Source organism: Penicillium bovifimosum, assembly GCF_028826915.1.
Source record: "Penicillium bovifimosum strain IBT 22155 chromosome Unknown utg000002l_segment0_segment0, whole genome shotgun sequence".
Classification (NCBI taxonomy): domain Eukaryota; kingdom Fungi; phylum Ascomycota; class Eurotiomycetes; order Eurotiales; family Aspergillaceae; genus Penicillium; species Penicillium bovifimosum.
In genome coordinates, this window is record NW_026622711.1 from 747,492 (window position 1) to 765,052 (window position 17,561).

Sequence of the window (17,561 nt, forward strand, 5' to 3'; positions counted from 1 at the left end):
CCTCCACCCATTGCCCGCAAATATGACTTCTAACCACGATGAGTCGACCGTTCAGGTCAACAAAGATGAGCTCCGAAGAGCTGGTGACTTGGTAATGTCCACCCTGTTTTATCCTTTGATTTCTTGCTTTTTCTTCCTTTCGGGTCTTTTTTCTTTCTTGTTTCCTTGTGTGCATCCCCGCTGCGCGCCTACTACGCGTCGCGTCGGACCATACTCAAAGCTACCTATCGAGCTATTGAAGCTTGAATTGTGTTCTCATATACATGGGTAACATATGGACAAGCTTCAAGCGCAAGAAGAAAATAAAATACCTACGCATTAGTCCCTTTCGGAGCTAGAGACTGTTGTGACATTGTGGTACGCAATGTTATGACGGCCCCTCTCACTGATTCAACCCATGCGAGCAATGATTTACCCAGAAACAAGCGCAATTGCCCTAACTCAATCATGGACTGACAATATACCCATAGATCGTCATGCGCCTGATGGAGGTGCAGTCCTACATCGCCGACCTCGGCAAGGCCTACATCCAGCATGTTAACAACATCACTGAAGGCCGCGATGCCACTATTGAGCTTCCAGTTGGCCCCTCTGGCTTCATGGGACAGGACTTCCCCCACCGCGCCGGCACCCCCGGTGCCAAGTCCGAAACCGGTGGTCCCAAGAAGCGCAAGCGCGCTCCCGTCGACCCCAATGCGCCCAAGCGTGCCTTGACTCCCTACTTCCTTTACATGCAACACAACCGCAGCAAGATCGCTGCCGACTTGGGCGAGGACGCGCGCCCCAAGGATGTTGCCGATGAGGGCACTCGCCGCTGGCAGAACATGGAGGACGCCCAGAAAGAAGTAAGTAACGCGACAAGGATGGAAGCAAGTCGCGCAACATATTCCCGTTCGCATGCTAACGCCCATTCGCACCAGATCTGGAAGAAGATGTACGCCGCCAACTACGACCAGTACAAGCGCGACTTGGCCGCCTACAAGGCCGGCCCCAAGACCGACGAAGAACACGATCCTGCTGCCAGCCAACTGCAGCAGGATTTCGCCGGTGCTGAGCCTGAGGCAGAGCATGAGGACTCCGCTGATGAGGAATCGACTGATTCTTCGTCCGACGAGTCCGACTCTCCCTCGCCGGTGAAGGAGAAGACCCCACCTCGCACCAATGCTAAGCGCCGTCGCAGTGATGTCAAGACCAAGGAGGCTGAGACTCCTGCCAAGTCGCCCGTTAAGCGGGGCCGCAAGGCTGAGCCGGCGCCTGAGAGTAAGGAGGAGAAGACGCCTGCTGAGAGCAAGCGCAAAAGCAAGAAGCGCAAGAGCGAGGCCTGATTGAATTGCTTGTTTGTGCTTTTTGATTTGTTCGAGGACAGGGTCAGATGATAACGATCTGGTGGACTGGACGTGTAACCCTCCTGGTTTGCTTCTTTTTAGCGGCGTTTGGGTAAAAAAATAAAAACACTTGTTTTAGTATGACCCTTATCTTGGAAATACACTGGTCATGACATGTCATCGGGAATAGAAGTCATAGTATGGATATGGGGGTAACGAGCAAGTTAACCCAAGTTCCCCCCCCCCCCCCCCCCCCCACAATACCAATAGTCCCAAGCCTTCTGGGGTTGAAGATAAAGATGCGGGCGTAGTGCGGGGGCCAACCCATTCTCTCGGCCTAAAACCCAATGACTATGATAGAATAGTAGTAGAAGCAAAGAAAGATTACCCGGAGACCAAGAACCAAGATGAAGTAGACCATGGCACTAAGATGTAAACCAAACAAACGGTTAGCAAAGCCTTGACTAATGCCGACTAGGTCCATCGCCCGACCCAATCGGCCTCCACAAGACTATCATGAAGAAGAGTCTTATCAGGACAACTGCATTGAAATATGCCACATCCCCCCACATTTCTTTTTTCTCGTTGGACCTCAGATATCCTTGGCCTCATCTGAGCAGAGATCCTAAAAAAAAATCTCAAACCCTCATTTATCTCCCCGAGGCCATTGCTCCTTCGCTGCTAACCAACCCCTGCACGCCAAGAACCGCCCGGTTCGGGTTCCACCTGTGCGATGCAGCTCATTCCGAAGGAGGTAAGTCGCACTTACGCAGGAGTCGACAAGCACATGGAAAGAGAAAGAAAAAGAGGCTAACCCCTCCTGCAGCTTGACAAGCTCACCATCGCCCATCTCGGATTTTTGGCACAGCGTCGACTGGCACGTGGAGTGCGGCTCAACCATGCCGAAGCGGTAGTATGTATTTCCATGCATGCGGGGTTGGAGAAAAAGACAAACACAAACACAAAAAGAGTGCAGACTAATGGTTCACTCGCTAGGCGCTGATATCCTCAGTGCTCCATGAGGTACGATACAACCCGAATCCCCCAATTGCGCTCTACAATGAAGTCGGCGCATTCCATGCGCAAAATTGAAAATAATGTCGCAAGCTAACACAATCCTGCTAGCTAATCCGCGATGGCCAATACTCTGTCGCCGACTTGATGTCCATCGGCAAAACGATGCTCGGCCGACGACATGTCCTTCCCTCCGTACTAGCAACTCTCGTCGAGCTCCAGGTCGAGGGGACGTTCGTCTCCGGTACATACTTGGTGACTGTGCACCACCCGATCAGTAGCGATGAGGGCGATCTCGAGCGTGCGCTGTACGGCAGTTTTCTGCCTGTCCCTGCAGCAGAGGCTTTCCCAGATCCAGACCCCGAGGACTTCGTGCCTGAGAAGATGCCAGGCGCGGTTATCCCCGTGAGACATGCGCGTGTGGAATTGAACCCTGGGAGGAGGCGCATTAAGCTTAAGGTTATGAGTAAAGGAGACAGGCCGATTCAGGTGTGTTTTTTCCCGCGCATGTCTATATTCGAGCGTGGAATGGTCAGGTGCTAACTATGAGGCGTAGGTCGGATCGCATTACCATTTCATCGAGACAAACCCGCAGCTACACTTCGACCGTGTGCGGTCGTATGGTTTCCGACTAGATATCCCCGCAGGTACATCGATCAGATTCGAGCCCGGCGATACCAAGACTGTCACGCTCGTGGAGATCGGCGGGAACCGTATCATCCGTGGTGGCAATTGGCTAGCGAATGGAGTGGTGGATCTGAGTCGAGCAGCTGAAATAGTGACCAAGCTGCAGACTGCCGGCTTTGCGCATGTGCCGGAGCCGCAGGCAGACAGTGCGCTTGTTACTGGGTTTTCGATGGAGCGCGATGCTTACTCGCGCATGTTTGGTCCCACGACTGGAGATCGGGTACGGCTTGGATTGACTGATCTGTGGATTGAGGTTGAGAAGGATCTGACAAGCTACGGAGATGAATGCGCGTTTGGTGGTGGTAAAACGCTGCGCGAGGGAATGGGCCAGGCATCTGGTCGGTCTCATACCGAGTGTGTCGATACTGTTATCACGAATGCGTTGATCATCGACTGGACCGGTATCTACAAGGCCGATATTGGTATCAAGGACGGGATCATTGCTGGCATTGGCAAGGCTGGAAATCCGGATGTCATGGACGGTGTGCACCCCGATCTGGTAGTAGGCGCCTCTACAGATGTGATTGCCGGAGAGAACAAGATCATTACCGCGGGTGGTATCGACACGCACATCCACTTGATCTGCCCGCAGCAGGTAGATGAAGCCCTCGCCTCGGGCATCACCACATTCCTCGGGGGCGGCACCGGCCCCAGCACCGGGTCAAACGCAACGACATGCACACCGGGCCCGAACCATCTGCGGCAGATGATGCAAGCATGTGACAGCCTCCCGATCAACATCGGCATCACGGGCAAAGGCAACGACTGCGGAAGAAAGAGCATCGAAGAGCAGATCCTCGCCGGTGCCGCCGGCCTCAAGCTCCACGAAGACTGGGGCTCCACCCCGGCCGCCATCGACAACTGCCTCGAAGTCTGCGACGAGTACGATGTGCAGTGCATGATCCACACCGACACGCTGAACGAATCCGGCTTCGTGGAGCAAACCATAGAAGCCTTCAAAGGCCGCACCATCCACACCTACCACACCGAAGGCGCCGGCGGCGGCCACGCCCCAGACATCATCTCCGTCGTCGAGCACCCCAACGTCCTCCCCAGCAGCACCAACCCAACCCGCCCCTTCACCCTCAACACCCTCGACGAACACCTCGACATGCTCATGGTCTGCCACCACCTCTCCAAGAACATCCCCGAAGACGTCGCCTTCGCCGAAAGCCGCATCCGCGCCGAAACCATCGCCGCCGAAGACGTCCTTCACGACCTCGGCGCAATCAGCATGATGTCCTCCGACTCCCAAGCCATGGGCCGCTGCGGCGAAGTCATCCTCCGCACCTGGCACACAGCCCACAAGAACAAAATCCAGCGCGGACCCCTCGAGTCAGACGCCAACACCTCCGCCGACAACTTCCGCGTCAAGCGGTACATCAGCAAATACACGATCAATCCCGCCCTCGCACAGGGCATGTCGCACGCCATCGGTTCCGTGGAGGTCGGCAAAGTCGCAGATCTCGTTCTGTGGAGGGCAGCGTCATTCGGCACGAAACCTTCAACGGTGCTGAAGAGCGGCATGATCGTTGTAGCAGAGATGGGTGATCCGAATGCCTCGATCCCGACTGTCGAACCGATGATTGTCAGGCCGATGTTTGGCGCGCGCGTGCCGCAGACATCTATTATGTTTGTTTCGCAGGCGTCTATTGACGCCGGGATTGTGCAGACGTATGGTCTGAAGAAGCGGATTGAGGCTGTGCGGAATTGTCGTTCGGTGGGGAAGAAGGATATGAAGTTTAACGATGCTATGCCGAAGATGAGGGTTGATCCCGAGAGTTATACCGTTGAGGCGGATGGGATGCTTTGTGATGCCGAGCCGGTTTCGGAATTGCCTTTGACGCAGGCGTATTATATCTTCTAGTTTTTCGTTTTGGCCATATTCGTCTCCGTTGTTATGATACTCACCGTCCCTGTCTATAAACATGTGTCTTTTGACTTACAGCGAGTAGATTCGTTTCTTCTGGATAGTTAGCAGCGTAATACCAATGTTTTCCATATTCCACAGACATTACTCCTACCATATCTACTCAGTAGTTACACTACCTACTGGGAATACACGAAGTAAAAAGAAAAAAGAAGGGCCCGGGCCGCGATTCGAACGCGGGGCCTCGCCCATGAGAGCATGTTATCCTGCTTGGGAATAAACCCGAAGGGCGAATCATACCACTAGACCACTCGGGCTTCTGTATCCGACAAGAGTGGCAATTGTATTTTACAATATTTATCTACGTCTTGCATATCAGGACGACAACTTACTGTGCAACAGAACTAAATTCTTCCTTCAACTCGATTTGTCTGCGCTATAACCCCAACGAAGCAACCACCCCCTCAATAGCACCAGCAACAATCCCATCCGTCCTCCGCCCATCAGTATTAACCAGAATATCCGCCCAATGCAACAAACAAGCAACAAGATCATTACACATTCGCGGCACATTATGCCCATAGAATCCATACGGCTTCGCCTGGACGAAAGCATTACCGCGTGCTTCAGCGGCCATAACCATTGACGCGGATCTGATGCTGTAGACATCGTGAACTAGCTCACGGAGATTGGCTGCTACATCCTCTGCGCAGCGGGGATCGTTCCTCAGGGCCTCTGCCTGTGCATTCAAGTTGGATATGAAAGCTTCGCGGTGGCGCTTGAAGGTTGAGACTGGGCCTGGACGGTAGGACATAGTTATACTTTCCCCTTGTATCGGTTGAGAGACTGAGATTCGGAAAAAGTACTGCGTATTTGAATGGATATTGGATATGATATTCGGGAACAAAACCTATTCTAAAATGGCAAGTTAGCCACAATCTGATCAATCACTCTCGCCACAGCACCGGGCACATCCGTGCAAGGGTTATCGCGGAGTCTATCTGCAAGATACGCGCACTGCCCCTTCAATGCAGCGCAGTGCATAGGTACCGTCGTCTCGTAGAACCCGGCTGGGTGGAGGAGGACGTAGGGATTGTGACGGCTGTGGAGGGCCATCTTCTTCGAATGGTCTGCTACTATATCTAGCTGCTGGACGAGCTGGAGACGGAGACAGGGGATTACGTAGTTGCGGCAGTCGATGTCATGGCGGAGGAAGGTTGCTTGTTGTTGCAGGAGGGTTACTAGGTCGTCGCGGGACTGACGGAAGGATGTTACGCGGGACTGGTTGATATGTGCCATATGGCTGTGGTAAGTGGGATGAGGGGAAAGGTTGTATGGGGAAAACGAGTGACTGGATCGCTGAGATTGTTAACGAAAAGAGAGTGTGTGTTGGAACGTACCTGTGTGGCTAGTAGCTAGCTGATGCTGTTCAACTGGTGATAGCTCTGCCTCCGTGGCCGGTCTCGGGAATATATGTGGACCTACTTAAAAAAAGGTAAGTTATGTGACGACAAAAATAGCTCCTGGGAGACATAGTAGCAGGTAGCAGGGTTAAGCTCGGGGTCCTCGAGATGTGCCACGAGTCTCCTAGCCATCTGGCGGCTGAACTGGTCGCAGGCACTGGGGACATATGTGTGAAAGAACCACGCACCGCCAGGCTTGTAGAAGGCGTACTTCATGTCCTTGGCCTCGATGGCGACGGTCAGCGCGGCCCGCTTCACCTTGTCCGCTTGGATCTTCAGGGAGTGGATGTCGAGGGCGACCTCGAGCAGGCGGTCGCCCTCGGGACCATCCTCCACGGCCCACTTGTAGGTGTAGAGCAGGTCGTTCAGGATATCGCGCTCATAGCGATATCTGAAGATGGCTCGGAGACCGTCGATGCGCTGTCTGGCGCGGGACTTGGTGGGTGAGGGCTGGTCCCGCTGGGTGGTAGACATTGTGAATGTGTGGCTATCTGGTAATCTGAATGATGGGATGTATGGAATGGATGACTTACTTGGTTAGAGTGGATCAACTGTAGGCACGGTCGAGCAGTGAAGCTGTGGGTACCGATGTGTGAAGAACTGTGAAGCTGATGATTCCTCGAAATGGTCAAGGCATCGGTGCCTATTTATGTATTTCTGTCTCGCTGGGCTGTGTAGATAGAGGATAAAGGGTTCACTGAGGGAGAAAGAAAGAAAGACACATGGGCTATTGTTGATCATCTTTGTTCTCTTTGATCTCGGAGATTTGCAAGTAGTCCTCATACTCAAAGAAACAAGTAACAAAACCAAGTGGAACGGACTAGGGCTTTGTTATAATTCTGGAACTAGCGGTCAATTTTGGTAAGGCATTGTTGGCCTTTCAAGCGGAAAAGCCAGTAATCATGGAGATCAACTACTTCCCAGGTCTTCCAAAGCTGGAAGGCTACCCAGACAGTGTACAGTGAATCCAGGCCAACCCGAACCCCCGAACGCAAACCATGCTGCCTATGCAAGCAACTGGGCGTGATAATAGGTATGAGCGCCGGAGCGGTCCAGCGGAGCCCTATAAGCGCTAAGTAGTTCAGGTGACAATTGTCTTTGTATATGGGCCTAAGCCCTAAGGGCCTTTCGATCAAGGGAACCCTTAATGGCACACCCCAGGGGCCCAGGCATAACTATGGCAGAGCTACCTAGTCCTAATACGGTTGGCGTACTCCATTTAGCCCTAGATCGACGACCCTTTTTGCTCCATTTTTACTACTTTTTACCTCTCTATTAGGTCTCCCCTGGAACCTTACATTTACCATGCTCTGGCGGTGGCATATATTATTATTTCTCTTACTCTGTTTAGGCGGATAGCCGCTTCGCCCCTGTGCAAGCGAGTCGGCTATCCGCCTAGACTATTGTCAGAGAAATAGTAATATATGCCATGGATTGACAGAGCATGGGGTTTATTTCAGGGAAGACCAAAGATACAGGGACAGAGACAGAAGAAGAAGAAGAAGAAGGAAGAAAGACAAATCTATAGCTCAATCTCCTCTTCGGCATGGTTGTCACCCGCCGAAACAAGTGACACTTCTCTCCACGCAGAATAAGTGCCTTCCCGCGCAGCCAGGTAAGCAGCAACACGAGCCTGGCGCGAGCGGCGCAAACTGTCTGGTCCTCGCTCAGGATCTCGCAGCTCATCAACAACGAATCCGAGTTCCTGGGAGTCAAATGCAGATTCAGAGACTGAAAGATTGAATACGTCCGTCTGTTGACTATCAGCTTGTTGCATGATTGTGGAAGGAGACGTGATTTCATCATCAGTCAAGTCGATGGTCTTTGCTAATGTGGTGTTCTCAGGATCGAGTGGGCGCTCTGCAGCTGCAGGATCTTGAGCTGATCGTTCAGGGAGAACCGTGACCTCTTCTTTACCGTCTTCACTGGCCCGGTCGAACCTGTCTTCTGCTTCTGTTGGCCAATTAGACGGGAGACTGTTGACCCGGAAAAGCTCGGGGTCTGCGTGCTCTTGCAGATAGTGGTGTGCTCGACGAATTTCGTTGCGTCTGACCCTGGCTGCTTCTTGGGCCTGGTTCAACGGATGAGGGGGGTCCTCTTTTGGGCCCTGGTCCTGAGTTGCATCGGCGGGACCTGGTATGAGATCCTCAATGTCACTGTTGGTTTCTTGGGTGGACTGAGTGGAGGGATCCAATTCCACATCGTAACGGACCCTTTTCCTCGGACGCAAATTCCCCTCATCATCAACGTCGTTAGCTACAGTCTGTCGCATGTGATTGTCGTGCGAAAAGTCGTCTCCTGAACAAAGGTGGCCGAACAAATGCCCGATAGAGACATGTTCATCCCAGGTCGCCGGATCCACAGTGCATGGATAAACATCCTTGGGCCGCAAGGCAGCAACGAGCTCACAAAGCTCGGCATAGGAAGAGTGTCGTGAATATGGGAAGTGCTATATCTGTTAGAGTAGAACAGTAGAAAGAATCAGCATGACTTACTATCGTGTTAGGCAAGTCTGTCGTGGCCCCGCCAGAAATTTCCGATGGACCGTGACTTAGAGCCGTTACCAGGTTCTTCAATGGAATTTCGCCCTCTTCTTTCACGCCATATGTATCAAGCGAGAGCGCTTTCCTTCTTGACCGGAAAGCATCCAGAAGTGCACCGCGCATCTGCGACAGCGCTTGTTCGTCCTGGATGTGTTGGAGACACAGCTTCTCCAACTCGGCCAGGGCAGACTCATCTGGCAGCTCAAGTTCATGCGTTTGGGACAAATCCCCAATGCCACCGCCCGCGCCGACCTCTGGAACTTCCGCACCGCTGGGTGTGCGATTCACAATTGGCTCGATGTAGACCGTCTTAGGCCCGCGAGCTGTCGCGCACGAGATTCCAGGCTCACAGCTGTGAATTCGGCTTGACATATCATTGCTCAGACAGCCTGCTACAGCCCGATTCCCAAGCTCAAAGCCACAGAGAGCTGGTGCTTCGCTGACTCCCCTGTTTCCAGGAGTCCGGATTAGAGACTGATAAAGGCCCATTTGATAACGATCCACATGTACCTAAGACCATCGTCAGCAAGCAGTGCATGTGGGACGTGTGGCAACACTCACTCTCGTGTTCAATGCTGCCGAAAGTGCCACCCATACATCCTCGTACCCGAATGTCCAGGCACGGAAGTAAAAGACCGTGTCATCGGGATAGGCTTGGACTTTCTGTAGCAGCTCGGCCAAGCCCTCCGCCTTGGAAGGAAACTGGCGGAATAATTTTCTTGCGGTTGCAAAGGTTGTATCCAGATACAACTTATCCAAGCGTTTCTGGCCTAAAGTGTACGGTATCAAGATCGGATGACGGATCAGGCTGTTCACCCACCATGTCTCGGCTGAACGAGATCAGCCAGGAACTTTAGCATACAAGCCACAGGAAACTCACATCTAATGTCACCTGTGTAGACGATTGCCTTCCCATCGCCTTCGATCAGAAACATCACAGCTCCCGTGCAATGATTGGCATCAAACAAGGTCACCCTGATACGCCGTCGGGGTGTGAGTTCAATTTCCGTTGGTGTGTTTATTGGTATTGGGCGCTATTCTGTATGAGCCAGGCCCAACGCTATCCGTGGATTCAGAACATAATACTGACGAGAAGCTTTGCAAGATGCTTATAGTGCAGTCTGCGTGACTCCAAGATGCCCTTGTTAAAGTTCATCCGGTGAGGATACTTTTCAATATGGAGGAGTAGCTAGACATTGTCAGGCTTTCAGAATAATTCATGAAATGGACGTTGGCATACTTCTCGTGTGGCCTGTGAGCAGTAGATGAATGGGGCTCGAAAGGACTCCAAGCCCTGTAAATGATCGCTATGCACATGACTGAGAAAACAGGCCAGTGGAGCAGGCCTGTCGGGAGATTTCCGGAAATAGTCAACTGCGTTATCTTAGCCATAATAACTGTGTTTGGTCTCGTAGGTGAGACTCACTGCGAATGTCTGGAAACTCTGTCGAATGGTTAGTACTGATGTGGACAGGATATTGATGATCTCACCTTCAACGATACCATCAAATGTCGACATGGCGACTCAAGATGGTGAATGTATTACATATCACGGAGTCAGTGAGTCACTGACATTAGATGAAGTTGTGAAGTTGTGAAGTTGTAGATGGATGTAGATGGGTGCGGGCTGTTAAGTTCTGTTGTTTACACGTGACGAGCCAATCAAATACTACGGAGTATTGAAAGTGCGAATAACACCAGTCATTTGATAGGAAATTGTTAAAATGATTGGCTGTGAATTCACCAAATTCCAATTCGTTGATTTGATCCATGGATGCAAAGGAGGGTTAAAGTTGAAGGTTGTCAGAGTCTTACTCTTAGCTGGCAATGCGTCGGCCATCGTAGCCTGCCAACGCATACTTTTAGTCTACTGTGTATGATCCTTATAAGTCCGGAATGTTCTTTAATCCTGTTCACTTTCTTATTTCCTACGCTGTTTCTTTTCTTTTTCCCATCCTCTACCTAATTTCCAATATTGGTCAATGAGAGCTGTAGGCTGTGAGACCTTCAATTCTCCAAGGGTCAAAGAGCCGAAACGTCAGCTGTGCACCTGATCGGAGTCCTGAGTCCTCTCTTATAAATATTCTATATCCATTGACCTGAGGAGTTTCAGGTGGTAAAGTCGCGCAGTTCGGTTTATTTGCGTATCCATTAGCGCCTTCCGCAGCCAACCCAACCATCCATCCGGTGTCCGGGAATTTGACAAAGGGCAAGGGAGAGGGGGGTTGACCCTGGACTTCCTGAGTCCTGTATTTCGTGCATTCCAGGGCGTGTATGACGACTTGGCTTCCTTTTAAAGCTCCTTCCCTCTGATTTTCCTCCTCCACCACCGTCTCGTCCGTCATCATGCGTAAACCATCCGTCGCCCAGGCCGTCTACAACGCCACATTTCCTCGACCTCGTACAAACGAGCCCGGCTCGTTTACTGCTCATATCAGCCGAAACCTCGTTCCAGAAGTGCGCGTCGAAACCTCCCTCTTCTACGGCTCTCTGGACTGCATCGAAGCCCAATACCCCGGGCTGGACTATTCATATGGGCCGCATCGCATGCGACTGGGTCGCTTCCCCTGGCATCGGAAACTCTTTCGCGTCTTTGACGAACTCGGTCTGACCGAGCAAGAAATTGGGGATCTCTGCCGGTGGGAAGGGACTAAGTCGGCGCGTCAGCGGTATGAGGCCGAAGAAGGGGTCAGTGTGCAGGACACCACGGCTCACTCCGTGCGACCGGCATCGCCAACCCCCGGCCCCTCGATCGAGATCCATTATGACGACTTTGACTTCTGCAGGCCAGAGGAGGAAGATGACCAGGTTATTGAGACACAGAGTAACGACACCGTGCGCGCGACTGAGTCTCGTACCTCCCATACCTCCAGCTACCGGTCGGAGGAGCTGGCAGTTGAAGAGGAGTACAGCGATGAGGAGATTGAGAGCTGTGGGCTGGCGCTGAACAACCGTATTATTGCTGCGATGGCTGCGCGCGACCAAGGCACCGATGTGCCGCTGGATGAGGACTGGGAACAATGGTTAAAGGAGGCTGGAGAACGGGGGAATTTTGGTGAAATGGTACACGCCATTCGTGAGAACCAGTCCTTGACTCTCGGCGCTCTCGGCGCCGACGATGTTCGCATGTCTCGCAGCCGCGGTGCGGCTCGTGTGGTTAGCAGGGCCTTGTTCACGATTCCGGACAGCATCCTCGGAGCAAGCCCAGCTCTCCCATCTAGCTCCAGTCAGACGTCTGGCCCAGCCCAGTGACTGATAGTCTGATTTTGTTTTTCCGCTTGTCATGCCCATGAATGGGCCGCTACGATTCATTTTGCATTTACGGCGCATGTCCTTTTCTCGCATTGCTTGAAGTGGGCTGGCCCCTTCTTCTCGGGGTTTTCTTTGGCTTTATATGTTGTGTATGTCTCTCTATTTGTGAAGAATTTCATGTTAACATATAGATCGGGATTTCGTTGGCCACTGTCTTCTCTAATACTCTCACATGTCCTCATGGTTTTGCTATTTACCAGCGCCCGACTATTTTATCTACTTTTCCGGATCTCAATTCACCCTCAGTCATGAAGACCATGGAATCTGGAGTGAACTGCAAAGTTATTCGAGTACATCTCTCTAATTCTGCTGATGTTTGACAATCATCATGTTTTGGAAGGCTGTTTTGTACTGTAGAGCCTCGGATGCAAACGAAGCAAACACGATAAGCTCTCCGCAGTCGATCTCCAACCCGATAACACGTCCATGAACAGAACATGTACCTTGCTCCAGCTCAGCTCTCTGGTTTCTGATGAATTCACCTCAATAGACTTATGTCGTACTTGGCTGTTTATTCCATTCGTTTATATCCCAATCGCATTGCTCCCAGCTGTACGCCTACAGTACCCCCGCCATGATCAAGGCGATCTTCTACAGCAAATTCGATACGATAGAGGGTATGAGCTTACAGTCAATCGAGGAGCTCTCTATGCACTGCTGACCATAATGCAGGACCCAAAGTCGTCCACCAAGTCCCCGATGGAGCCATCGTCCCCTCCCCCACGGCACCCTCACAACCACCCTTACTCATCTTCTCAGACGTCTCCTTCTTCGTCATTCCCCGCCAGGAGCTTTGCGGGAACCTTCTACAAGTCTGCACAAATGGCTACCGTATCCTGGGCTACCCAATCTGCATGAAGTCAGTGCGGTATGACCGCAATGAATTCATCTTCAACTTTTGCATAGTCCTTGCCGAAGAGGATGACTTTAGCACATACAAGAGTGTGGCGCAGAAGCTAGCAGACTTGATGCATGGCCTGGAAGAACAGAATGGCTTTTTATCCCGCGATTTCTCGAAGAGCGGGGAGGGGAAGGTGTACAGTCTCTGCGAGATGTTGATGGAGGACTTGAATAACTATTGCGAGTGCATGATACCCATTGGTACGTCTATGAGCCTTGCCAACATTATCCTGTTACTGACACATCTGTTATAGATGAGTTGAACACGTTGAACATTAAACTCTTCCCGATATATCCCTCTCCTCCACCTGTCAAGGCCTGGCAGGTGCCTCTTTTCACATTGCGATACCAGGCCTTTATGGATGAGAACTGGGACTTGACCATGCAAAGGGTATGTGATCGAGTACATCCCTTCCAAGAACCACAAACTGACCATCACCAGATCGTCCCACACATAAATGGCGTGAACAGCGTCCGCATCATCTCCATCTTAGCCGACACAGAGTTTTCCCTCACCTGCCGCGCCCTCCGCCACCTCCTCTACTACGGCTGTCTCTTCATCCTCGACATATTCTCCTTCTCCGCAATCTACGCCCCAACCGCCCAATTCACCCCAACAATAGCCTCCGACGAAGCAATGCAACTAGAATGCGCCCGCTACGTAAACCTCCGCTTCGCACCACACTCACCAGTCGGCCCCTCCACCCCCCTCCCAGCAACCCTAATCCCCAGCCCCAGCGCCAACAACAGCACAAACGGCAGCACAGGAACAGCCCCCCTCTCCAGTCTCACAGACCCAGCGCCCAGCCTAAGCCGCGACGACTCCCGCTTCGACTCCCGCTTCGACGCAGAAGAAATCTGGCCCCTCCTCGGCCCTGAAGAATCACCCACACCCACAGACCCAATAATCACAGACGCAACCGCCCCAACAGCCCTCTACAAACCAGCCATCGTCGACGGCGTCGCCCTAGTCGAGCTCTACGCAAGTCTGAAACAAGGCCAAAGCGTAAAGCAATGGTACGCAGCACACAGCCGCGCCCTGGCAAACATCGACATCCGCCGCTTTATCACCTTCGGCGTCATAAAAGGTTTCCTGTACCGGGTACACAAGTACGCTTTCGCGACCGGACAGCCAGCGTCCACACCACGATCTTCGTCGTTTGCGCCGACGGGACGGTCTTCGCGCGCAACGACGGGGTCGAATACGCCCTATGCGGTTTCGAGCGTTGGGGAGGAGACGTCGGCTGTTTCGCGGCGGGAGTCTAGTCGCGAAAGAGCTGGGTCGTCGGTTAGTGGGGGGAGGGGTGGGATTGGACTTGGGAATGGGATTGGGGCGCCATCGGCGTTTTGGGAGGAGGATGAGGAGGTTGGTGATGAGGTTTTGGCGAAGTATCTGGATGGGACGCATTGCTTTGATCAGATTTGTACGGAGTTGGAGATGAGTGAGAGGGAGTTGACGGCTAGGTTGAAGAGGTATCCTTGGGAGGTTTTGATTCTTCATCGGTGATGGTTTTGTGGTTTTGGATTTCTGAGATTTGATCGATACCCTAACTAGTTCTTTTTTGACTATGATGTTCGATGTGGTGATGTGCTAGCTATTGTGCTAGGAGAGAAGAATTTGAAGAATCAGTTTCATTGAATGCTGACCCTAAGAGCTATAACAAGCCAGAATACACGGACATTCTCTCATCCGTCTACCTTGATGTAGCTAAGTAGATGCACGATATCGTGTAAAGATTAAATATCTTCAAACCCGCAGAAGCCACGCCGCGATCGCCACCTCTTGTGTGGTAAAAAGAGAAAAGGAAAAGGTATGCGCCAACGCCACGCCAGTCCATCATGCCATTCGTATCATATCGTGCGAGAAGAAAATCAAATCAAATGTGACGAGTCTATTCCTCGTCCCAATTCTCCAGCTCGGCCTTCTCGTATTCGGCCATAACTTCTGGTTCAAAGATCGACTCATCCGCAGAAGGAATGGTAGTCTTGATGTCTTCGAAGATAGGCAAGAACGCCTCGTTCCAGCGACGACGACGGTCCATGACAATCTTGGCAGCATCCCCGACAGCAGGACGGGAAACGCCCACAGCAGCGACGCTGCCGCCTGCAGCGCCAGGCCGGTGTTTGGCCTGGGCGCCCTTCTTGCTCTTGCCCATTGTGCGGGTGCGCTTGAGGTAGGCCTGTTGGACTTGGGAGTCGAGGTCGTCTTGGATGGTGGTGAATTCGAGCATGGCCATGTGCTCCTGGGCAGTCTTTAGAATGCGAGCTTTACGCGCATTGTTGGTGACGATTTGTTTCTTGAGTTCGCTTTGGAGTAGGCGGAGGCGCTCGGCAACTTCATCGTCATAATGAGCATCGTAGTCGGGGGTATCATCTGGACCGAGGAAACCAATGTATCGTAGTTCGGCTTTTGCGCGTTCATCGAGCTGCGCATGATCCAGTTTGGCGACCGAAGTCTTGAAGTCATTGGGGTCTGCGTCACGGAAGGTAGTCGCAGCAGGATAAGGCTTTATTTCGCTCTTATTCTCCTTCTCGGCGCTGGGTTGGTCGATATCCATTGCATCTCCACCCAGGCTGGAAGTGTCGCCATTTGCGTTCGGGGTGTTGTCTTCGGGTAAAGTGCGGTGCTCGTAGCGGAGGAGAGAGCAGAGCCGGCTGAGGAGAGGTCCGATCGAGACTTCATTGGTTTCCGCTTTGTCGTCAGTGAGCTGTTCGATACTCCCGCGGCCTTGATTCAAAGGTAGCTGATCCTTGTCATCCTGGCTCGCATCGTAGGAAACCCCATCCTCCTCCGCCCAGAGCTGGCGATAGTTCTTCTTTCCACGACGGGGCATAATGAACGGGGTAGTGCGATCACCCTATTGCTGGTCAGCCTGTGTGGTCTGGAAGCAGCTGTGTTTGACTTACCCTTTCTTTTAACCATGCGATGTCCTCCTCGGTAAGGGGCCGAACGTACGGCTCAATGTAAGTTTGGAAAGTGTTCGCGCTGACTTGATTGGAAGGTTTGGCGTTGCTGAAGTCCTTATCCGGAGCCACACCAGCTGCCATGTGGGCGAGATCAGTCTTAGGGAACACTGCAACGCTGTAAATCTCTTTCTTTTCGTCGTCGGTCATGCCGGGGAGGACTTCTCGAATGTTGTAAATTGTCGGATCGTCAAACTTCAGCGGGTTATCGCCAAAGACTTGGACTTGAGGGATGGAGGGTTGCGGCTCGGGTTGGTGAGAATCGGCGCTGGTCTCCGAGCCGGGGCTGCCGGGGGGAGGACCATCGCCCGCAGTGGTTGCGCCGTGGGGAGACATCATAGATGGAGGTGAAAGCGAAGAGCTTTCATCTGATAGCGCATTCTTGGATTCCTTTGACGCTGGCGAAGCCGCTGGTGATGGTTAGTGAAAGTTGAACAGTGGGGAAAGTGAAAGAAGACACCGGAGGTGTGGAGATGGGTCCGTAAAAACAAGGATGGGAATAAAAGCGCTGGGTTAAGGTCTCGTACCTCCTTCAACCTTAGTCTCAGCTCCGTCCTGACGGGCAAGCTCATGCGCCCCATGATTTAATGGTCGCTCTTCCTTTGCACTTGCGCGATCTTTCCGCTTTTTTAGCTTCCCGCCCTTGTGGATATCGTCATCCTCTTCGGTTTCACGCTTCAACCTGGAGCGATTTAGAACTTCGCGTTCAAGCTCCTGGTCTTCCACTTCCTTGCGCTTATGAGACATCTCCCTCATCCCAGCATTGCAAATTTCGCCCCGAATATCGGCCATGTCACTAAGACTCTTCAGGTGGTCCACTAAGGTCTCAAGTGTTTTCGAGTCCGGAATGTTTTGCGCAGACACCAATTCCAACACTTCAGAGTACTGCAGGCTAGCCTCATCAATGTGATTGGTGACATCATTCTCCAGGTAGCTTTGGATAGGCAATGAGGGGATAGCGGGGGCACTAGCGCTGGACGGGGTGGTGTTGCGGCTACGCGACCGGCGCGCATCGCGGCCCTTGCCCTTGCCTTTGTATGCGGAAGGCATGTTTGTTTGGTTCGAGCGAGGTTCGAAGGAGAGAGGGAATATCAATTGATGAAGAAGACAAAGAGGCTATCAAGGGAAGGCAAACCCGTCGACAGACAGTATCCTAGGATGTAATTCTGGGACACGACCGACACATGCTGTGGTTGGTCACCGAGGGAAAGTAGAATCAGAGAAGGTTGACTGTCCCCGAAGTGCCCGATCATGAGCTACAGCGACAAAGAAAGAGATCCTCCCGGGTCAATCACGGATGAATTTGACGGATGAGAGTTGTTAATGGTTGGCGGTTGCTGGCGGTTGATCGACCAGCCGATGCACGTGATAGGGGCATGATCGTTATCATCACGTGCACCCCATTGAATTTGTGGTTCATGGGGAACTGAAATCCACCACTTGGACTTGAATGTGATCCAATTGTCATTCTACGTTGATCCTT

At 52.3% G+C, this 17,561-nt stretch overlaps 8 protein-coding genes across 8 annotated transcripts; 3 read left to right on the forward strand and 5 right to left on the reverse strand.

The window, feature by feature from the left end:
• Positions 1-22: 22 nt before the first annotated feature.
• N7515_001481 (urease Ure) lies at positions 23-4,893 on the forward strand (the record flags this gene model as incomplete). Its single annotated transcript, XM_056662225.1, has 7 exons — positions 23-91; positions 471-845; positions 921-1,260; positions 2,161-2,238; positions 2,338-2,348; positions 2,451-2,828; positions 2,896-4,893. 7 exons carry the CDS (start codon positions 23-25, stop codon positions 4,891-4,893), a joined length of 3,249 nt encoding a protein of 1,082 aa, XP_056524338.1.
• Positions 4,894-5,332: 439 nt separating this feature from the next.
• On the reverse strand, positions 5,333-5,710 carry N7515_001482 (uncharacterized protein; the record flags this gene model as incomplete). Its single annotated transcript, XM_056662226.1, has 1 exon — positions 5,333-5,710. One exon carries the CDS (start codon positions 5,708-5,710, stop codon positions 5,333-5,335), a length of 378 nt encoding a protein of 125 aa, XP_056524339.1.
• Positions 5,711-5,811: 101 nt separating this feature from the next.
• Positions 5,812-6,195, reverse strand: N7515_001483 (uncharacterized protein; the record flags this gene model as incomplete). The annotated part of the gene is made up of 1 exon (XM_056662227.1): positions 5,812-6,195. The coding sequence occupies one exon, from the start codon at positions 6,193-6,195 to the stop codon at positions 5,812-5,814; it is 384 nt and encodes a 127-aa protein (XP_056524340.1).
• A 182-nt stretch (positions 6,196-6,377) lies between these two features.
• On the reverse strand, positions 6,378-6,833 carry N7515_001484 (uncharacterized protein; the record flags this gene model as incomplete). The annotated part of the gene is made up of 1 exon (XM_056662228.1): positions 6,378-6,833. The coding sequence occupies one exon, from the start codon at positions 6,831-6,833 to the stop codon at positions 6,378-6,380; it is 456 nt and encodes a 151-aa protein (XP_056524341.1).
• Positions 6,834-7,881: 1,048 nt separating this feature from the next.
• Positions 7,882-10,421, reverse strand: N7515_001485 (uncharacterized protein; the record flags this gene model as incomplete). The annotated part of the gene is made up of 8 exons (XM_056662229.1): positions 7,882-8,808; positions 8,855-9,412; positions 9,464-9,732; positions 9,783-9,936; positions 9,993-10,091; positions 10,143-10,276; positions 10,329-10,346; positions 10,394-10,421. 8 exons carry the CDS (start codon positions 10,419-10,421, stop codon positions 7,882-7,884), a joined length of 2,187 nt encoding a protein of 728 aa, XP_056524342.1.
• An 827-nt stretch (positions 10,422-11,248) lies between these two features.
• Positions 11,249-12,154, forward strand: N7515_001486 (uncharacterized protein; the record flags this gene model as incomplete). The annotated part of the gene is made up of 1 exon (XM_056662230.1): positions 11,249-12,154. The coding sequence occupies one exon, from the start codon at positions 11,249-11,251 to the stop codon at positions 12,152-12,154; it is 906 nt and encodes a 301-aa protein (XP_056524343.1).
• A 634-nt stretch (positions 12,155-12,788) lies between these two features.
• On the forward strand, positions 12,789-14,621 carry N7515_001487 (nitrogen permease regulating protein NPR2; the record flags this gene model as incomplete). Its single annotated transcript, XM_056662231.1, has 4 exons — positions 12,789-12,831; positions 12,887-13,315; positions 13,369-13,505; positions 13,557-14,621. The coding sequence occupies 4 exons, from the start codon at positions 12,789-12,791 to the stop codon at positions 14,619-14,621; spliced, it is 1,674 nt and encodes a 557-aa protein (XP_056524344.1).
• A 385-nt stretch (positions 14,622-15,006) lies between these two features.
• N7515_001488 (histone acetyltransferase NGG1) lies at positions 15,007-17,128 on the reverse strand (the record flags this gene model as incomplete). Its single annotated transcript, XM_056662232.1, has 3 exons — positions 15,007-15,972; positions 16,022-16,488; positions 16,606-17,128. 3 exons carry the CDS (start codon positions 17,126-17,128, stop codon positions 15,007-15,009), a joined length of 1,956 nt encoding a protein of 651 aa, XP_056524345.1.
• Positions 17,129-17,561: the final 433 nt, after the last annotated feature.